General features: G+C 39.4%; 1 protein-coding gene across 2 annotated transcripts in view; it reads left to right on the plus strand.

The window, feature by feature from the left end:
- Positions 1-693: 693 nt before the first annotated feature.
- The window catches only part of cep162 (centrosomal protein 162), a 50,636-nt gene continuing 28,461 nt past the window's right edge, over positions 694-22,868 (plus strand). For both annotated transcript variants that reach the window (XM_078253582.1, XM_078253583.1), the window contains exons 1-13: positions 694-775; positions 4,592-4,693; positions 5,329-5,446; positions 13,023-13,163; positions 14,517-14,694; positions 15,865-15,944; positions 16,035-16,105; positions 16,425-16,455; positions 18,276-18,344; positions 19,868-20,074; positions 20,369-20,450; positions 21,141-21,402; positions 22,009-22,240. In XM_078253582.1, the coding sequence (XP_078109708.1) occupies positions 4,634-4,693; positions 5,329-5,446; positions 13,023-13,163; positions 14,517-14,694; positions 15,865-15,944; positions 16,035-16,105; positions 16,425-16,455; positions 18,276-18,344; positions 19,868-20,074; positions 20,369-20,450; positions 21,141-21,402; positions 22,009-22,240 (1,531 nt within the window). In that variant the 5' untranslated portion in view covers positions 694-775; positions 4,592-4,633. The remainder of the gene's footprint in view (positions 776-4,591; positions 4,694-5,328; positions 5,447-13,022; positions 13,164-14,516; positions 14,695-15,864; positions 15,945-16,034; positions 16,106-16,424; positions 16,456-18,275; positions 18,345-19,867; positions 20,075-20,368; positions 20,451-21,140; positions 21,403-22,008; positions 22,241-22,868) is intronic.

The following is a 22,868-nucleotide window of genomic DNA, read 5'->3' on the forward strand; positions in this document are numbered from 1 at the left end:
AGCACTCCTGGAGAGATTATGTTGTGGCCTTCTTATTAATGTATCTAAACATTTAAAATATATATATATATAATTTTTTTAATTTTCTTCTTTTTTTTTAAGAAAAGAAAGATTAAGAAAAAAATGTATCGTTTGACAGTCCTAATATATATATATATATATATATATATTTTTTATTTTTTTATTTATTTATTTATTTATATTTTTTTGGGGGGCATTTTTAGGACAGCTGAAGACATACAAGGGAAGAGAGAGGGGGGAATGACATGCAGCAAAGGGCCGCAGGTCAGAGTCGAACCCAACAATATTTGTTATGTGTGTTCCTTTTTTCTGGAATATCGAGAACTATCTAAATGTTTTTAGTTTGGGTTGTGGTGGTCAGTTATAACATGTAGTCCAACATCAGAATAGCATCAGGGTGAAAAAAAGAAAAAAAAATGTTTGTGTGTGTCGCATACCAGTGTTTTAGTGTGTCTCTTAAGTTCCATGGTGTCACATTGGCTAGCAGAGTTGTACATACACAGTGCATGGATGTACAGTGTCCACATACTTTTGGCCATTAAGCGTTCCATGCACTAACCTCTCTCAATGTACCCGTCAGTCCATTGGTTATCATTTCTTGTGACGCATTTCTTTCTAGCCAATCAGGTTGGATTTGGCACGCGGGTAGTGTTGCGGGAACTGCCACCAGACACTCAAATCAGCAAACTAAAGGGGAGGAGGGATGTTTCAACAAGTGTTCAGCTGAGAGAGCTACCAAAGTCGAGTCTTTCATGTGAGTACTGTCGATGCAAGAATGATAGATGTACTCTAATAAAAGCGTAGTGTGTGTTCCGCATGCAGTGGGAAAAGTTAGCTTACTTTTCCAGCCAACTAACGTTACTAGCTAAGGAGATAAACTACATACTTAGCTACTGTTAGCTGTGTCAAATTTCCAGAGAAAACTCCGGAAGTAAGGCAATACGTTCTTCAAAGTAAAAATGGGGCGCTCATGTTTCTACCATAGCCGGTAAAAAACAAACACCAAATATGACACTATCTTTTTTACTGAGTTACCCCATGTGACATGGTCACCTTAATGTGTGGCGTGTGGGGGGTCAACGCACTGATTGCGTAAACGCATTGAGTTTATGTCGATTCAACTATTGGACGATCTTGGTTACGATTTTATTTTGACAGTTCTGACCGGAAACTATACTGTTTTCATTCTATCTCGATGATGGCTAGCTTATAACGTTTGTCTCTCTTAAATGTATTTGAAAATTCCAATCCCTATATGTAGATCTGCGCATTGTCTTTCGCTATTGATCGTTAGGTTAATATAAAAGATTCGGCATAATCTGTTTTAGCAAGCATCGTTGTATTTCCGTACAATGTCCTCTTTTTATGGTTTTACGTTACAGTAATCGTTAGCGGCAGAGCATTTTGATTCCAGAACACAGTGGCATGGGATTACCGGAAAAAACATAGACCTGTAATCAAAGAGCTCCTTGGTGTATTGCCTGGTTGTTAAATAAGGACATGATAACCTGAAAGATTTCATAACAGTGCTTAGCCTGCTCTTTACAACTCAAAAATTCCGTTCACAAGACGTGTCTCTTATCCAATTAAAGCCAATTACGTCACTGGTAAACGTCTGTTTTTTTAGAACGTTCTTTTAAAAGATTTGTAAATATCTTTATTCCTTAAATACACATCTGAATCAATTGCAATGAACAGGGACAGTATCACATGAAATTCATTCTGATTGATCTGTTTTCCACAACACAAAACCTAAGGGTTGTTTGTTTTCTGTTGACTGGCTTAGAACTGGCAGATATGAACTAAATCAAGTCTACATCTTTTCACAGAGGCCCACCATACTGGTATTGTGTTGGCAATATTTTGGGGATTCATTTTGGTGTCCTTACACTAGTAGTGCAGTGCCCATTCAAAACATGCCTGCTTGAACGGGTGGATTGCTTTGCCTGTGGTATTGGGCTCTACAGCTAAACATTATTATGTTTAGATATAAATAAAACTATCCTCAACCAGCTAGCTAGCTGCTGTGCTAACCAGCTGTTCCTGCTAACAGGTCCAACCCGACGATGACCCACGTAACTAACATTGGTTATTCGCTGACCTAGCCAGCTACATATCCAAAAAAGAAAGCTGTTCCCTTGATCCTTTAAAGATGAACTGAACTGGAATTTCAGTAAAGGTGATATAACAGATGTATTTTATTTCTTCTCATTGGTACAATGATTAAAATAGCTGAATTTGTTAAAAGGGATAAAATGGTACATTGAAAGTGTTGTTGTTGTTACACGGGCGCCGCCATGTTGGAATTCCATAATCGGCTACGTCACTGGCATGATAAGCAGCCATAGAATGTAAACAGTCTGAGACAGTCGGAGGCTAACGGGCATGGCTGAGGAAACGGAAACCAACAGGTCTAGGGGGGGGTTCATACTGCATTGCTCCTGGCTGCAGTAATGACTTGTATAGGGCTAAGGCAGCTGGGGTTACGATACATTTCCACAGGCTGCCTTTGACAAGGAAACCAGTCCTCAACTCATGGCTAGCTGCCTGAAAACTGGCCAGCCCTCCAACAGCCCCTGGATTTCGAGTCTGTAACGACCATTTTTTAGCGACCGACTATTTAGAGAGCTGTACTTTTGATACAACAGGGTCACTGGTGAGGGTTAAGTCCAACAGACTGAAACCTGAGGCCATTCCGTCAGTTATCGATTTTTCAGGCTACAGTACAGGGCAGACCGATAGACCAACGGCAAGTACCAACACCACTGATGCTATCTGCCGCAGAGACAGGGCGCTGAAACGCTCACATCAGACAGAGGACAGAGAGGTTTAGCTGTTATCCAGCATGCTAGCAATCAACTAGGCAAAGGGCTGGATGTAACGTTGTTGTGTGACATACACAAAACACGTACATATTCACTTACACGCACAAATAATAAAGCCTAAGGTGTAGGCTTTACAGCGTTCAACAAAACAGACACACTGGGCATCATTGAAATTGAGTCACAAAACCAAGCTAGATACCAAACGATCCAACCTGGGGAAAGGGCTAGCAGCTAAACACGTTGGAAACACTTATGTCAAACTCCACAAGCTAGCGCTCCGACCATAGACTGTATAAATAAACCATGACTCCGATGATATCACAGATCAATAATAATGCGTTATTAGCTGCTAACTAAACCACAGCGGGTCTGTAAACAGAATCCAATGTCCCTTTCTACTCACCCTGAAGCTAGCTGATGTCTCAGGGCACATTGTTGATGCAGAGGGAGTTCAACTCGCAGAAAAAGCTGCTGGTATCTGTGCAGTAACCATTTGTGCAATATCCATCAACGACCACAAGGAAAAAATCTGCCAACTCTGCACTAGCCTAAAGTAAACGGCAAGACTCGTGAATCCTCCGTGCAGCCGTCAACCTGGGGTAACTCTCCTACGTGCAGCAAACTTTTTTTTAAACTTTATTTGTTTTGGTTCTAACATTTTGCGTGCAGCTAACTTAACAAGCGATCCCATTGGATGAATTTGTCCAATCACATTTTCCATTTATTTGCCTCGATTTTCTAAAACGCACAGGACCTTTTCTATTTTCTCTTAATGCACACGATATATAAGCAGTCTCTATTTCCTAAAATACATAATGTGCTTGGATACAATAACTGACTGAAACGGATCGTCCTCCATGTGGTGGTAGTCAGACACTACAGGCCTGTCCCTCACAAGCTCAAATGCGTAACCCATGCCATTAAAATGATTCATTTTCACGTGTATTTAATATGCTGCACTGTAGCCTATATACCGTCGCAGGTCCTACCATGCCAGTGACGTCATCGACATTGTCAGCGTTTTAGTACTAACAAACGTCATTTTTGTGTTGCTTAAAAAAAGCTATATTGATTTTTTTTTTTTTTTATTACATTTTTTAGTGTAATTCATTTTTATTTGTCATAACCAACACGTTATCAACGTTGATTCTTTCAGTTCAGTTCAGTTCATCACGGAAACTAGCTTCAAAAAGGCCAAAAAAAACGAGTTAAAGAGGAGCTCCTACCCCGGCTAGCTGACGAGCTAGCTGCAGCTAGCTTTGGACTGCAAAACTGATTGAAACTATGAAACTCGTCTACTACTGTTTAGCCTGTGCTTCCGCCGTCCGTCATGGCGTGGTCGTGGTCACGTGTTTGCAAAGGGTCTATTCCTTCTTTCACGAAAATAAAAGTTGAATAATACATTTCTAGAGACAATATATCATGAGACATTTCTAAAAACAACTAATTGTTTTCTAAAAAGAATGCACATTACATTATTTCATTTGTAAAGAAGAACATAACATGGATTTTCTGCATTTTCTGCTTTTGGTCTGTTTTGCTGGAAACGGATATGATGCGGCACTGTATAAACTGAAAATAGTCAGGTGAATCATTGGTAAAATAAAAAATAATCACGATAATATGATTTCCCCCCCACCCCCACCCTTAAATGTCACCTATTGCATTTAGGCATTTAATGTTTTAAGATATGCTAGACCTATGATGTGTAATTTCTTTCCCCAAAATGTTTGTCTTTGTGTCAGTTGTCTGGGTCTCCATTGGCTGATGGAGTGGATGGTATCGCTATGTCTCACAGACTGACCAAGGAGGAGCTGGATGAACAGTTTGAGCAGTTCTTGAAGGAGGTAATGTAACGTTACGTTCTGGTACCGTTCATAGATTATCATGTTATTTGGGTTGCATGAATCGCACAGTATGGAAAGAGTGATTTATCTGTAAACATGCTTCATAAGCTCTTTGCAGACATGGAATAGGCCAACGTTGCAGGATTCATCTGTAAGATATGCTTTTGTTCCGATTCCATTATTTCACGATACATTGGTGTGGATTCAATTTGTATTTGCGATTCGATAGTATTGCGATTTTCTTCTCCTTTTTTTAACAAAAAACAAAACGTTGAATAATACACTTCTAGAGACAATACATCATGAGACATTTCTAAAAACAATTCTTTTTAAAGAAGAATGCACAGCACATGTCAGTCAGTCAGTCAGACATTTATTTCATTTAGAAGAAAAGTAAAAGTAAAGAAGAACATAACATGGATTTTCTGCATTTTCTGCTTTCGTGATGTAGTCGCCGTCAGCGGTACCATATACTGTATATAGAAACAATTTGGGTGAATCATTGGTTAAACGTTTTTCTTTTATTTAAAAAAATCGTCGCAAAAAGAAATCACGTTACATACAATTTCCGATGTTTTAATATACAGTCTTATCCTGAAGGAGTCTCTCTGGCTTAATCCTTATTTTCCTGTCAGTCTATTTCAGACGACTCTGATAACCACCCTGGCTCTAAACGCAGTCAGAAATCAGCCCAGAAACCGACAGCGTCTCGGTGGCAAGACGGCGAAGACAGCGGTGGAGGGACAGGCGGAGGTAATAATGAGGAGAGGATTCTCCATGATATGAACACCTATCGTACTGGACGTGTTAGCCTTTGTTAGCCTGGAGCTTTGGAGCAGAATGAGCTGCTGCAGTTGTGTTTGTTTAGGCTCTCCAGTCCAGGGAGGAATTAAGAGAGGATTTTGGGTATATGCTGTAGGATTTTACAACTGCTGGCAGAGGTCACTGGCTCACTGGGGAATACTTTAAGAGACACGGCCGAGGCGATCTGCTGAAGTTCAAACCAAGCATCAGAATGGGGAAGAAAGGGGGATTTAACCTTCTGAGGAGAGAAGCTGCACCAGCAAGTAGGGCTGGGCGATATGGAGAAAATCAAATATCCCGATATTTTTGACCAAATACCTCGATATCGATACCGCAACGATATTGTAGTGTTGACTATTGGTGCTTTCACAAAATATTTACACAATGAGATTTTTTTTCATCAGTAATGTGGATATAATGACTAAGTGGGTAAAGGCAAATAATAGAAGAGCTAGAACAGTCTGGTAAGTTCAGAAAATGACATCACTTTACTGTAACGCAGCCGTTAAAACCAGGAAAAGACAACACTTATGCCATATTACGATATTACGATATCCAAAATCTAAGACGATATCTAGTCTCATATCACGATATCGATATAATATCGATATATTGCCCAGTTCTACCGGCAAGTCCAAGCAACGTTTGACAACAATCCTACTCAAAAGACGTTATTACAACATTTTATTTAAGACATTGCATTATTTTAAATATATATTGTAACAATTGAGTGTAGGTATGTTTTCACAAGAGATTTGAGAAATATTTCCACTTTAGGGCCAAATGATATCTTTATACATTGCCCTGGAACAATTTTGGGCATCACTAAACAAAAAGCTGAGTTTGTTCGGAACATTTTGATATGAAACACGTAGGGATCAGCTATATGCAAATAGCTTAAAAAGGTCAATTTAAGAAGATATGTAAAAATGCCCTCAGAGGGTTGGTTGACTTTGAGCGTGGCATAGTTGTTGGTGCCAGACAGGTCGGTTTGAGTATTTGAGAAACTGCTGATCTACTGGGATGTTCACACGCAACTAGGGCTGCATGGAAAATATGCGATAACGTCGCTGAATATCGTGATGAGGATATTACATGTGATAAATAAACACATATTAAAGTGTACTCAGTTCTGCATTTCTGCTGCTTTCAGTATTCTGCTGAAATGCAACAAATTGCCTGTTGAATCTAAAACAAATGAAAATAAGTATTTTCCAACATTCTTTTATTAAACGAATTGAATATAAAAGGCAGCACTAAAAAAAGAATGACATTTTAAAGTGCAGTTTTCTTTCACGATATGTCGCACCCTTTCGCCATATGTTTATTGCGCCGGTTAATACTGCGTTAACGATAAAAAAAACTATATTGTACAGCCCTACGCACAACCATCTCTAGGGTTTACAGAGAATGGGTCGAAAGAGAAAACATTTATTGAGCGGCAGTTCTCTGGGCTAAAAGGCCTTGCTGATGGCCGAGCTCAGAGGAGAATGCCCAGACTGGTTCGAGCCGACAGTAACTAAAAAAAACGCAACCGCATTTAGATTCGAAATAAGTCTTAGGGAAGTGTTGCCCTTCGTGAGTTATTGTATATAGTCAATATGTATTTACATCCAGTCAACAAATCTCTCTCGATGCAACTCACTGCAGAAATGTGCAATTCTGCAGGAAACTGGGTGTACATTTCACAGCTTTGTATTTGTCCTTCAGTCCTTTTCCTGTAAGGCTGTCCCTTCCTGTTTTTTTCCTCTTTCCCTAATAGGGACGACCAAAAGCAGATTTATCAAATCTAAAAAGTCTCAGCCTGAGAACAACAATGGTGAGAGCAAGTTCAGAAAAGTTCCCACTACGTAGATCTTAGCGTTCTTTTAGACTATGTCCACATTAAGCTAGTTGTGAAAACGTCATGGATCCCCTGTAGCCAGGTTGTTTCTGTAACCCCTATTTTCCACTGGGCGCGTATGTGCTGCGTCCCAGAAGCGTGCGTGCATGTGTGTGTGTGTGTGTATGTATATTTTTTTATATATATATATATATATATACATACATACATACATACATACATACACACACATACATACACACACACAGAGGCATGTGAACAAATTAGGACACTCATGCTAAAGTTGACTAAAAAGAGGAATAAAAAAAATCCTCTTTTGTAATTGATCTTAATGCCTTAATAAAAAAAAAAGAGGAAAAATCCAACCTTTAAGGACACCAATTTTCTTTGTGAATGAATAATGTATCATAAATAAATAAATGTTCTTTGTTAAAATACAGGGGGCATAAGTAAGTACACCCCTGTTAAATTCTCATAGAGGCAGACATATTTTTTTTTTTTTTTTTTTAACTCTTTATCAGGATGCATAGTATCCTGGATCCATGAAATAACTGGCCTTTAAAAATAAAAATCTGCCTGCCTCTATGGGAATTTAACATAGGGGTGTACTTACTTATGCCCCCTGTATTTTAACAAAGAACATTTATTTATTTATGATACATTATTCATTCACAAAGAAAATTGGTGTCTTTAAAGGATGGATTTTTCCTCATTTTTTTAATTAAGGCATTAAGATCAATTTCCTGAAGATGTTTTTTTTTTTATTCCTCTTTTTAGTCAACTTTAACATGGGTATCCTAATTTTTTCACATGACTGTGTGTGTGTGTGTGTATGTGTGTGTGTGTGTGTGTGTACATATATATATATATTAGTGCTGTCAAACAATTAAAATATTTAATCGCATTAATCATTAATGTCCTAGTTCTTCGCAATTAATCACACATTTTTATGTATTCTAAATGTCCCTAGATTTCTTTTTGTCCAATTATTTTTTCTCATTTTAATGCTCTTATCAACATGGAAAAGTGGATCGGCTTGCTTTGTGCTTTCGTCGCCTGGCTTTGACGAGGGGGGCGGAGAATTGGCATCAGCTGTGTGCTCGGCCATCAAGTGGTATTTCAGACTGGACGTGCTGCGATGATAGCTCAGTTCACAACGACAAAACACTCAGATCACTTTGGTCTTGTCAATGGAACCATTTGGCAACTTTTTAAAAGTAAACTTTCCGTTCAGAATCTTACTGGCATCCATTTCGGCGTCTCGTGCTCACCATCCACTCAAAACGTAACGTTAGCCTACTACTCTTTGGCCGGCTCGCAAGCCCAAACAAGTGTGTGCGGCGTGCCTGTTGTTTTGTTTCCAGTCTAGCTAGATCCGGTGTGGTGTTGTAGTTTTTCTAACGTTACTAGTTGTTGCAACAGCATGTGAAAAAAACTACAACGTTTGCTATGGCAAAAAGAACGTTAATCTCGCGATAAAAAAATTGACCCCGTTAAAATACATATGTATTTTCCCATACTTCTAATTTTTACCTTCTAAATAAAAAGAAGCATCAGCATTTTTAACTCATGATGTGTAACCGGTTCCTGTTATTCAGTGTCTATGATAGCTGCATCAAATAGTTTTTACACGGGCAACAAGTGAGCTGGGAACAGTAACCTCTTGCTGTTTAAGTGAAACTGACACTGAGACTGATTGTTTCTTTTGGCTAGACTCTTTGTGACACTGCTAAATAATGACTCTTTTCAAAGGTCGACAACACTCCAAGGGAAGCAAAATTGATTGAAGAAAATTGTAAATAGAGCTGTTCCGTTACCATGTTTTGCTTCCCGATACCGATTCCAATACCTGAGTTGCGTGTCGGCCGATACTGAGTACCGATCCAATACCAATGTGTCATATACAGTATTTTATTATGTTTTAACAGCTCTATACTACTATCCCTGTATGGATGTGATATGATTTCTATCTTTCTTGTACGGCCTGGCTCAGGTTAACCTCTTTGTATAACATGAACAAACACAAACAGTGAACGTCAAAGAACTTTCTTTTATTATCCAGTTTGACAGTCATTCATAACGGAAAAAGAACATAAATGAACTGCTTTTGAAGTAGATTTTCTTCAGGGCTAAATTACATGGTATCTGTGCAAAAACTCCAGTACTTTCCGGTACCAGCATTTTAGGCGGTATCGGAGGCTTTTACCAGTATCGGAAAACATCTGTAATGGACAATTGTTATGAATGATGGCCAGTGTGTGAAGATGAATGAAAACCAAAGCCTTTTGTAGTTTAGATGTCACATTCAAATAGCTATTTCCAAATGTAATTCAGCAGTGCACCAATTATTATTTACCCAATTTTTCTTCTCGCCGTCTGAAGTTGTCAGTGCGGAGCCCCTTTATAAGCCAGTCCCCAAACCACGCTGCAAAGCTCCTGATAAACCGGTTCAGTTGGACACGACTTACAAAGACGCCGTTTCGGAGGTTTCCCAAACCGCGGAAAGACACAGAACTCCGTCTGATGACAGTCTGAGCAGTCCCGCTCAGGAAAGCCTCCAGTGTGTGTCCGGAGAGCGGAGCCCTGATGAGACCTACTCTGATGATCCTCTACCTTCCAGCACTGAGAGTCATTCCCAGGGGGACAGTGAAGATGGTAACTTCAACTCCAAGCCCTCAAACCCTGTTGGTAGTATGGCATTAGTCCCTCAGCAGTAGAGTGATAGACATCACTAGCAGCACTCGTTCCCTCTCGTTTGTTTGTTGTCTTTATTTTGTATGTTGTGTTATTGTTGTGTTGTTGTTGTAAGTTCTAGTTTTTTTTCTGCCTGCCACATAGACCAGAAGACTAATTCAGGGTTTCCGCAGGGTCTTTAGTAGCCTGACAAGCCAGACCCACATCAAGATGTTAGGTCTGGTAACTCACCATTGGAAGGGCTCAATCCAAGGGGCGGGATAAACGGTTGTCTTTCAAATTCCTTCTGCAAGCAATAGGATGGTGCTACAACCAACCAGAGCAATACTAGTTGATAGAGTTAGAACTTTTACCGTATCCGGTCGGCAAAACTCAGAACACATCTTCCTTTTTTAAGAATGACTTCAGTGCCATTCTTTGTTCTTTTCTCAAAGAAAAGCTGAACTCCAAGTCTTCCAGAGTCATGGCTAAAGACGATTCCAAAGACCGCTGTTCGCCAGCAGCAGCAGCCATCTTCTTTGTTTTCAAGTAGCAGGGAATTCACGCGGAATCGTCGCAACTCTGCCGTCATTATGTTAAGCCCGCCGTCATTATGTTAAGCCCGCCCACCGACTCTATACACGATGTGATTGGCCTGACTAGAGTTTGGTTTTTCCAGGTCGCAAGCCAACGGAGAGTTGCTAGACTGACCCTGGCTGCAAATTACTATAATAACCCTCTGAGGACAGAAGAAGCACCGGCGGGTCCAAGCGATGTTTGACAACGCTTGTATTCAGAAATTTCATTTTAGACATTTATTTACTATTTTATATAGTATACTATATATTACGCTACTTTTGTGAACCCAAGACTTTTTTGTAAATTCATTTCAAGCACCAAAACAATGGAGTGTAGGTTTGTTTTCACAAGAGATTTGAAAAATTTCAAAAAGCGAAGATCAACTTTTCAGCTTTAGGGCCAAATTATTAATTAACAATTTTGGGCGTCACTTTACAGAAAGCTGAGTTTGTTCTGAACATTTTAATATGAAACACATCCTCAAAAGGTGAATTAAAAAATAGATGTAAAAATGCCCGTAGACGTCAGAGGGTTAAAAAGTCTAAAAAAAGTCTAAAATTTTAAATTGTAGGCCTTAAAGTAGTAGTAGTATTGTGTTCTAGGTCTTAAATAATTTGAAAGCGGTCTTAATTTTCCTACGTCCATGTAACGCTGCCTCTAATGCTCATTGAAATGTTTTTTTTCCTTGGTGTGAAATTGTGTGGTGTTGTAATTCTTTCTTTCGCTCGTCCAAATATAATTTGCTGTATATGTACAGTTTATTATTAATCTGTGTCGCTTTTATTCATTTTGAATACATTTATTTACTTTGCAAGTACGTTTGAGACTCAACAATTTGTACTCTACAATTTCATTCATAAAGGTCTTAAAAAGTCTCAAATTAGACTTGGTAAAACCTGCAGAAACCCTGCTAATAGTCTTGTATGTTTGCTTACAGATGTATTAGATATATCGATTACATAGGAGATACTTGGGTCTGTCATTTTTATCCACTGCCTGATGGAGAGTTTTCTTTAATCAGGCTTGCATGAAAACATTCAGATTCCATTTAATTTCCTTTTTTAAACTAAATTTGTCCGATTTTCCTTCGGAATTTGGTCGTTAATGGGATGGCAGCTATGTAACCTAAACCTTCAACAGGTAGCAAAAAGCAAAGCTTTCATTTTAAATCTGTAGAACCGGTATACAAGTTCACTTATTCAAAAACACAGTGGAGGACTGCATGTATAGCAAACAGACAGTGGGTGGCAGTATTGGGCCAAGAATAGCAGTTCACTATGTGTCCTGTAAGAGTTTAATTTCTTATTCATCCTAACATAAATATAGACACATATGGAAATTGTGACATTTAGGCTTTTTATGAATGAAGAGTCTCAAGCCAGAAAGGTGGAGACAGAAGTCAAGTAAGTTATGCCTTTACTGACAGATGTGAAGAAGTGAATACAGAAAGGAGAGGAAAGAGATTCATTCTGGCCCTAACCCTGAGAAATGTCCTAATTACTCACACACTGTGTTGGGTTATATAGACCTTTGTCAGGAATCAAGGCTTGAATCAAACCGACTCATCCAGGTTCTGTCAACCAATAATCACAAGTAGTACCCACCAGTGTTTCCGCTAGAAAAGAATTGGTGCCGGTCATGTGTCCTTTAAGAATTCATTTAACCGGTCAAATGTGAAAAGTTCCGGTCAAATATTTTGTAGCTGGTCAATGACCAGTAATTACCAGACAACGGAAAACTCAGGTACCCAACTGCAGCTGGTATTTAATGAAACGGTGATTCCCGAACTTCTTCACGTCAAGGTACCCTACACAGACACAAATTAGACTTTAGATGTTTAATTACAGAAAGTGTATGAAACCCATGAGTAAATAGTCAGACATTCTGTCATTGTGTTACTTATGGATGGAATTATAATGAACATAAATGATTCCCTTTTTAGCTTGGGAGCCCCCCGGAACAACCTCAAGGACCCCTGGGGATTCGGGACCACAGTTTAAAAAAAACCATTGCATTCATAGACCAGTTACTTATTCTATATACGTAGAAACACAAAAAGTGTATACATCCCTCTGAGGATCAGGACTCTTAATATTCTTCGCATAGACACAAACATGAGCACACCTGTAAAATGGAACATTCCAATACAGCCTCTATGAAATACATGGTGCCTTTTTGAGGTAATGATGTGAATATTTAGTTGGGATTGTGTCAGGTGTTGAATCCACTGCACGGGGATCTTTGTCATGTTTTTGTCCTCACGTAAAGACTGTAGTACTAGTAGTGTGAATACGAAAAATGTAAGCTTAATAAATAGATGATCTATTTACAGTTATTATTCATAATCTCAGATTGTGCAACTGAATGCGTGACCTGCATTCATTAAAACAAGGTTCCCTTGTGCTTTTCTCTGCCATTTTTTTTCTCCAGGACTGCTGGGATCTGGGAAGACTTTCAGAAAGTCTTTGAGGAAGTCTATTCGAGAGGAGGCTGAAGATCTAGGAGACGCTGGTTTAAAGGAAGACGGGCTGGAAGCGGCTGTTCTCAGCAGAGACAGTATTGAGCTACAGGGTGAGTCCAGGACAAAAGAGAATGAACAGGATAAGACTTATGGGGACAGAATACTTTTATTAAAAGCATACAGTTGCTAGTAATTTCTTGGAATACATTTAGTCTCACATTGCCAGACTTTCCTCCACAGCGCTGCGGTGGAGGGTCTGGCTAGTCCACACAGCATTCTGGGATGGGAGAAAAACATGCTCTGGTTTATTGCCATTTCTTTAAACCACTCACAGTCGTCATGGGCGGCGCTAGGCGCGCGACTAAAGCAACATTTGAAGGTACACATGTTCCACCAAAACAAGTTCCTTCCCGAGGCTATTTTGTAGAGGCACCGTGGCTCCGCTCGGCACTTAGCGCCGCCAAAGACGATTGTGATTGGTTTAAAGCTATAGTGCGTAGTTTCTGTCGCTCACATGAGGAATTCTAAGTAATGACAACGACACTGTCGGCACATCAACACCACGTCCCCTTTGTGTACTTTTGATAGCTGCAAAAAGATAAATAAAAGATGGAAGTTATTGTTGCATAAACCCCAGTAATGTCGCGTCAGGCAGTATAAACTACATTTAGTTACCTCCGACAAGGACACGCGCACAAAAGTCTGCCATTGACGTGGTATTCGGTGCTGCTTGTTTATCTCTTTGTTTTTTATTATAATTTTAGCTTTTGTGTTCCATGCTTATTAAAAGAGAAACACGTGTTGTCTGGCAATTCATATTCTTTGTTTTCGAGAGAGAGCGGGAATGACAGCAAAGGGCCACAGGTCAGAGTCGAACCCTGGCCCGCCGCGTCGAGGACTAAACCTCTAAATATTGGCGCCCGCTCTACCAACCGGGCTATCCGGGCACCCACAGAGCAGTTTTGATGGTGACTCATGTTATAATGCTCCATGACATGTTTTATCTGTTACACAGTTAATATTGGACTTCAGCTATACTTTAGAAAATAAAAACTAATCGCAAATCGAATCGTAATCGAAATATCTGGCAGAAAAATTGCAATTAGGTTTTTTCCCCCAAATCGTTCGGCCCTAAGCATGAGTATACACATTTTTGATTGCATGTTGTGGGAAGTTATAAAAACGTTCTGATGTGTTACACCATTGTAAAGCAGCTTTTCAGTGTTATCAGGTATTCCAAATAGCAAGTAATTTTAAGAATACAACAGCCGTTAGCATTTCAGTCCTATCTGGTGTTCCACATCCAGTCGGAACAAGCGGTAAACCCGAATACGGGACGTTGCACCTTAGAATTTCGCCCTACAAAACTCCTTTATCATCGCACACCTTTTCTTGTTTTTCAGTTTGTAAGTATCACAGTTGTGCTTTCCGTGTGTGCTCTCTTTATTTATGTGTTGGTGCAGACTCAGCGAGGGTACTGGCTGCGAACGCGACCAGTATTGGCTTGGACACGATAGAGGAAGAAGAGGAGAAAGCCAGGTTCTTTGCCCAGCTAGAGGCGGGGGCTTTGTCAACTATAGATTACTCCAAGCTGAACAGAGAGCTGGACTCAACTACTTCTACCATCGGTACTAACCTCAGGTAAACACACATGCTGTAGTATTACACCCACAAAAAAGTTAAGGCAAAAGTAGTCTGAACAAATCAATCATGAAGGTGTCCCACCATTCGCTTGCTCCTTTTTAGAGACAAACAAACACAATGGAAAATGTTTTTTAAATGTAAATGGACTGAATTTATATAGCGCTTTTCTAGTTTTAACAAGTGGTGGAATGTAACTAACTACATTTACTCCAGTACTGTACTTAAGTTCAAATGTTGTACTTGAGATTTTTCTTTTCATGCCACTTTCTACTTCTACTCCGCTACATTTCAGAGAGAAATATTGTACTTTTTACTCCACTACATTAATCTGACAGCTTTAGTTACTTTACAAATTAGAAACACGTGTAGTTTATCAAATCTGATCTTTTATTGTAAATGAAACTACCCACAAATATAACAGCCTACAAGTCCAGCTGAAATGATTAGACCATTAAACAAACTGTTTGGATCCGCGAGTGTAAAAATAGGACAGGTCTTCTATTTATATTTTTTACGTGAGATGTGTGGGTCCCTTTTACACAGAAATGGATTATAATGTGTCTATATTTCTTTTAATTTAAACTACCGATATACAGGAAACAACTTAATGACTGTGAATGAGCGTATTGGCAGTTTCATTTTGAGAGTTTCTGTTTTTATTTCTTGTTTCCCTTACCTGTGTCCTCTGATAACAGCTGACAGTAGGTTGACATTTCACAGCGCTGGGCCAGCTCCAAAAAAATAAGAAGAAACGACAACAATCCCAAAGCAAAAGCTCTCCGTCTCGCCTGTGACTCACACAATCCTACGCCGTATGTGTGCAGCAGGTGTAGCCGGTTAAAAGATACATGCTGCAGCACACACGCTCCGCTAACGTACCACATATCCACATACGTTGCGCGTTCAGTGTAGCCAAAGTCGCGCAACGTTGCCCCTATTTTCAACTGTTACTAACTATTGCTAAATAGTTGTGTGACGTGTAAATCAATGTTTTAAAAAAATAAATAAAATGATGTGCACTAAAGCACAATTGTGCTAGTGGTGGTCTTTGGAAACCCTCATAAATAGTTGTGTGATGTGTAGATGAAACACAATTTTTTTTTTTTGCTACTCCTGAAGATCAAGGTTGTGTCTGTAATGTAACACGGATGAATGTTCTCTCTCCAGGAAAGCAGAGGAAGCCGTGGAGCAGAGTGATGATGATCAAAGGGAGGCCAGAGTCACAGAGGCCGTCGCAGAGTCTCCAGGTAGACTAATGAACATTTGGCAAACCTCTGTTTCTCTGTTTTCTTTAACTCTCTGTTTCTGGGTCTCAATCAGGTCTTTTTCTCTCTCAGCCTTTACAGGTTCCCCACATTACAGTGAGGATTTTGAGGAAGAGGAGAATGAAAAAGAGCCGCTGAAAGAGGTTTGTACTTGTACTTGGAATCATTGATAAGTTACGACCTGGATGCATCTGTTAATCTGCAACTGTGCAGAAATACCAGGTTTAAACAGAATGAATAGACATGCAAAAATAAACCTGCTGTGTAGCATTCAAATGTTGGTTTAGAATTTAAATGTCAATGTTACAATTAAAGCTTCGAAATAGTCGGTACAGCCCTACTGGATGGTTTTGTGATGACATTACTGAGACTTCATGCTGTAAGATTTATCTTTGTTTATACTGAAATATCACAAACTTCAGTTTCAGTAATCCATGCTATTATCTGCTATTGTCTTTTCAGAAGTCTAAAATTTCTCCAATTCTTGCCAAAGGTAAGAGAAAAAGACCTATTTATATATTTAATTATATTATAATTAATTATATTAGATATTTAATTTCACTGAGGTCATGGGTGGGTGTTTGGAGGAATACAATCTTTCAGTCTCTTGACAGCCTCAGAAGCCTGAGACGGTCAAAATACTTTGAACGCGTTAACATATGCTCGACATTGAACGCATAACATGTGGATCGTTCTTGGAGCGGATTCTGCAACACTACGTTGCCACTATAACAAATGAAACTGGCTACACCGGCCGTGACATCAGTGTGACAGCAGTGCGTACAGGTAAGTGGTGCTATGCGCCACGGAGATTCGCTCTACAAGTGTGAAAATAGGCCAGTCTTCTATTCATATTTTTTACGCAAGGTGTGTGTGGCCCTTGTACACAGAACTGGGTCGTATAGTGTCTATATTTCTTTAATTAAACTACAGATATACAGAGAATGACCTACTGACTGCTAGTGAGCGAATTGTTTTGGGTTTTCTGTTATTCATTTATTTAACTAACCCATATTACACAAACTCAGAAGTTGAAGTTTAACATCGCTGTGCTGGGCCCAAAACTGAAGACTGAAGACAAGACAATCCCTAAACAAATCCTCACTGACTTGTTTTGTCTGTGACTCCCACAAGCCCACGCCGTGTGTGTGCCCTGCAGGTGTAGCCATTACAAAAGAAACATTCCGAGGCACATTCTTAGATAGAGTTAGAACGAATCTGTTGGTGATCAGCATTGCAAGAGGCCTCCTTTATGCTTGACCAAACACCCTCCTAATTGAAATCAGGGTCTAGATGTGGGCAGTCACGTCTCCATATTCTGTGCAGTGGTAGGTTATCATAGTGTTGACGCCCATTTGTTCTTTGGTCTTTAATTTACGCGTGGGTCTGGTGAATGCTGTGCTTTAAGTTTAAAACAAACAATTTTCACTTAAATAACTGTCCTAAATCTGAAATTTCAAGTTGGATATGTCAATTAGTTTTTTTCAAAAACCAACAGAACTCATCAAACAAAATGACAGTTCTCCTTTTATCTTACCACGATACCAGTAACCACATAACCACTGTCCAAAAAACTGTGACCTCACTGTACGCAACACAGCTGTTGCAATTAGGCTGCATTTAATGCCCTGTTTACACGTAAATGGTTATTTTGAAAAACTGAGACATTTCCCTTCATTTGTGCCCTTCGTTTACACGTAACCAGAGAATTTGCCTCTGAAAACGATTCTTTCTAAAAACTTTGGCCAGAGTGGAGATTTTGGAAATCTTTGTTTGCGCGTTTGCATGTAAACTGAGGCAAACGGAGGTATAGGCAGCCGAGGAAGTGAGAAAAAGAAGAGAGAGGAAGTGATTCGTTGCTGTTGTTGCTATTTTCGGGATTCTGATTGACTAACGTGGGCTTGAGCCTCTCGTTACACTGCCACCTACAGGTTTGGCCTGCTCTTGACGGCATTGACAGCATATATACACGGGTACATGTAAACAAACACTTTTCTGAAAACTGACAGCTGTGCACAATGTTGTTTTTGAAAACGGAGAGGTTGAAATGTCCGCTTATGAAAATAGCCGGCCACGTGTAAACGTAGCATGAATACACTTTTTGCTACCCACAGCATCACACACTGGTTGTCAGTGAAATGGCTCCAACACATAGGAAGCCGATACATTGTGGACACCTCAAGCCTGTTTTTTTTCCCTGTATAGTTAACAATTTAGGAAGTGGGTGAATGTGCAAAGACACCATATGCTTTGAGAGCTGATCAGAGCTGCAAATAAAAGAAACGTAACTAACTAACTCAACTTTTGTCTCAGTTTCTCTCCATGACTCCCTGGATGACACAGGTGGAGAAGACAGAAGGAAGGACACAGCACTGGACAGAGGTAACACAACACACACACACACACACACACACACACAGGGTCATATAAGTAAGACAAGACTGTTATCCAGTAGCATAAAACAAAACAGCCAAAGTACCAGGCAATACAATGCAATCTTGAAGTAAAAAAAAAGATCATTTTGTTACATGAAAGGTTGCGCTTCATTCAAAACAATACATATTTCAAATGTACAGAGGTCAAGTTTTATTTAAAGTGTTGTGTCCGTGAGGAAAGTTCTTCCAAGTACTCTTGAAAGACAAGCAACCTCTCAAGAGCATAGAGTACACTGAGGAATACAAAGTAGGAGAAGAGGTTGTCATAGCAGTATTTAAGATAATTTCTTTGGGTATTTTAGGCCTTTATTTTGACAGGACAGCTGAAGACATGAAAGGGGAGAGAGAGGGGGAATGACATGCAGCAAAGGGCCGTAGGTCGGAGTCGAACCCGGGCCCGCTGCGTCGAGGAGTAAACCTCTATATATGAGCGCCCGCTCTACCAACTGAGCTATCCAGTTTTTTTTTTTTTTGTTTTTAAATATATTGCTCCATACATTATTAAGATTGGCTTAACAATCCAAACCCAGTCCACAGCAGAGGGTCCTAAAACACCAAATCTGAATAATTGATCAATTATGGCCATCCCATCTTGCCCATGTAGCACACTCAGAAGATTCTAGATCAGGGGTGGCGAAATCAGTTTTACTAAGGGTCACGCTGGAAAATGAGAATCGCATCAAGGGCCACACATGTATACAGTATGTTTGTTTATTATATGTATAGTTTATTGACATGCTTTTATTTTATCGAAAAAGTAAAACATTTTCGACTGTATTGTTGCATGTCTCCTATAGTCTTCTCACGTACAAGTTGGTCCACATAAAGCCCTAAAAAAGTCAGCAGAAAAGTTCCGTAGCCATTATAGAGTTTAGCAAATCAAGCAAAACAATGATTACATTTTTAAAAGTCAAGCAAAAAAATCGATTCACATTCGTATCGCGATTCAAGCTCTACCGATTCAAAACTCGATTCATAGAATTCCAAAAATCTATATCTACTGCAATCACATGGGAAAAGTAACTACATTTACATACGGTGAATCGTTTTTTTTTATTGTTTTTTTTATCGAGAATCGATTTTGAATCGAATCTTGAGCCTAAAAATCAATAATTTTCTGAATCGTGCACCCCTATAGGCTACCCTACTTGCAATAACCTGTTTCACAGGCCTGAATATGCAAAGTCACCGTTTCACAGTTTTGAGCTTTGCGTAATTGCGGTTTGAAAAACATTTCCCCACTTTTCTTTTTGGTTTAGCTCACAACTAGGTGGGCCAAAACTAGTTGTGAACCTCAATTTATATTCAGACCGGATAAATATTTGCGAGGGGCCAGTTTTGGCCCACAGGCCTCGAGTTTGACACGTGTTCTAGATCAATCCAAGTGGTGCTGTTTCCCTTCGAGGTCATTTAAGTTTCATCTTACATTGTTTTTGCCACAGATTACGCTAATATATGTTTTCTGTGCAGGCCAGTCGTATGTGCAGAGCGGAGGCACAGACATGGAGGCTCTTCACGAGGCCTACAGACAGATCCATGTTGTGGAAGATTCAGATGAACATAATTCCCATTATTCATCTCTGGAAGGGAGGGGGGTGGTAAACAGACCTGTGTCTCCATCCTCCCCTCCTCAACATGCCAGCCGGTCTCTTCAGCCTGCTTCTACCAATGAGTCAGGTCAGACACCAGCATGTTGTAAACATTATTATTATTATTTTTTTTTATGTATTACTTTTTTAAACAAATTAAAGTTTTGAGTGAATTCCAGGATAAGTTGTATCACTGTTATGTGACCCAGATAATGTAGTAACACAAGTACACAGTTTATGAAGTCAACCACGCCTCTTTATTATCATAAAACCTTTTTTTAACTGTATCCCCCCCTTCTCAATTTTGGCATGTTTAAGGTCAAGTGCCAACAACTAACAATTGACATAATGATAAAAAGATATAGTCCGTTTGTGTTTTTAGAGCTACCCACTGCAGAAGAGTTGATGAGGCTCATCCGGCCAGAGAAGGACCATATGAGGGGCTTCACCCTCCAGCCTGTCAGGTAACGGCAAAATCCTACTTGGAATTATCTAAAAGGAAGAAACGCATCACAAAACATCAACAGTTTGTTGTTTAATTATTTTACTATTACTTATTATTTTATGATTGTTGGTCTTACTGTCGCATGTACAGTCATGTGAAAAAATTAGGACACCCATATTAAAGTTGACTAAAAAGAGGAATAAAAAAATCATCTTTTGGAAATTGATCTTAATGCCTTAATTAAAAAAATGAGGAAAAATCCGATCTTTAAGGACACCAATTTTCTTTGTGAATGAAAAATGTATCATAAATAAATAAATGTTCTTCCTTAAAATACAGGGGGCATAAGTAAGTACACCCCTATGTTAAATTCCCATAGAGGCAGGCAGATTTTTATTTTTAAAGACCAGTTATTTCATGGATCCAGGATACTATGCATCCTGATAAAGTTCCCTTGGCCTTTGGAATTAAAACAGCCCCCCCACATCATCACATACCCTTCACCATACCTAGAGATTGGCATGGGGTACTTTCCATAAAATCATCTCTCAGTGCAAATCAAACCAGCTATTAGGCTAACTGAAAGAAAACCATGCCAATCTCTAGGTATGGTGAAGGGTATGTGATGATGTGGGGGGGGGGCTATTTTAATTCCAAAGGTTTTAGTGTGGTTTTCTCTTTTCATTTTCTGTGGGTGTATTTCTTACAGTGCTGTAGGACTTGACCAAGAAAAGCCATCCCACTTCTTGGAAAGGACTTTCCCAGATGTGACTTCTCCAGAGTCACAACTGAAGCCACCAGAAAAGGCTGACCCTATTGAAGGAGTAAAGGGAGCCATGAGATTGTCCAGCTCCCCCGACCCTCCCAACCTAACATGGAGCATCAGACAGGAAGTAGAGAGGCTAATGCAGGACCAGAACAAATCTTCTACTTACACGTCCTCTCAGGCTGGCAAAGCTAAAAAACAACAGGTGGGGAAAACTTCACATTTTTCTCCATTTCAGCAGTGCTTGGCTTTGTAGTTGTATCAGGCAGAACACCTAGTCTCGCATTGCCAGACCTTCCTCCACAGCACTGTGGAGGAGGGTCTGGCTAGACCACACAACATTCCAGGATAGTAAAAAAATGTTCTCTGGTTTATTGGCCTTTCTTTAAACCAATCACATTCGTCTTGGGCGGTGCTAAGCACTGGACGGAACCACATCATTTATGTGATGTGAGAGACAGTATATCTTCTATTAGGATGATACTTTTGCTTTATTATTTGTAATAATCAAAAAGCAAGTGCAGAGTAACACACTATAGGATCAAATTAAGCCATATTATTTACTTAAAATATAAAATGGAAATGTTCCCATTCTTGAACTTATTACTTGTCCTGAAGAACACATAGTACAGTGCTCGCTGACATTGTGTCTATGGCCCCTAATATATATATATATATATATATATTATTTTTATTTTTTTTGTATCGCTCAAAATAAAGATTTCATTCATTCATTCATTCATTAAGAGCATAATTTTCAGTGTTTTACTATTACTACTACTATTGTGTAACCGTGAGCAATTATCCCCAGGTCTCCCATGGCTCCACTATTTCTCACTCCTATACATCTTCAGTGAGGAAACCCACTGTGGCTCCCGTGCGAGGCAGGAGAGTGGAGGGGAGAACAGCAGTGACTTCCAGGTCATCCGCTCTGAGTAGAGCTGCTGCTACAGCCAGAACCCAGTCTTCTGTTTCCCGTCCTCTGCAGCATCCACGAGAAACAGCCAAATTCACGAAGAGCCAAGAAAAAGACGACAACACAGGTTATTTGTTGCACTCGCATGCAAAATATCAAATAATTAAACTGCTGATCTAAACATTTTTAGATAAGGGTGTGTGTCTCTCTGCTGATACTGCTGTAAATTGCACCATGATACAGATGCTACAAAAGGTATATGCATTATTTTTCTTTTCTTTTGAATATACACAAAGTTTTCTATCCTCTTCATGTTATCACTTATCTTTTTTAAACTTAAAGGGTAATTTTTTTTTTTTTTTCTCAAGCTGGACCCTATATTCCTATGTTTTTGTGTGGAAGTGACTGATAGGAACAACAATCTTTGAAATTGGTCCAGTATTAAGCGTGAATGCTGTAACCGGCCTGCAATGTAACCCTATAGGGCAAATGTGCATCGTCAATTATTTTTTTTGCCACTGACAGGCTCAGATTATTATTCTAAGTGTCTGACAACATTATGGAAAGGATTTCTACAGAGAGTGGTCATTCATTTAAATCTCTTTAAGACCTTTCTGTTTAACCAGAAACAGCTCTGAGGTCGCTAGCACTAAACCCACCAGACTCCATTTAAAAAAAAAATAAATAATAATAATTTTAGTGTGTATAGAGCCAACATATTTATATATATATTGGTTGTAAAAGTGGAAAACGAC

Source organism: Sander vitreus, chromosome 6 (genome assembly GCF_031162955.1).
Source record: "Sander vitreus isolate 19-12246 chromosome 6, sanVit1, whole genome shotgun sequence".
Taxonomy (NCBI): domain Eukaryota; kingdom Metazoa; phylum Chordata; class Actinopteri; order Perciformes; family Percidae; genus Sander; species Sander vitreus.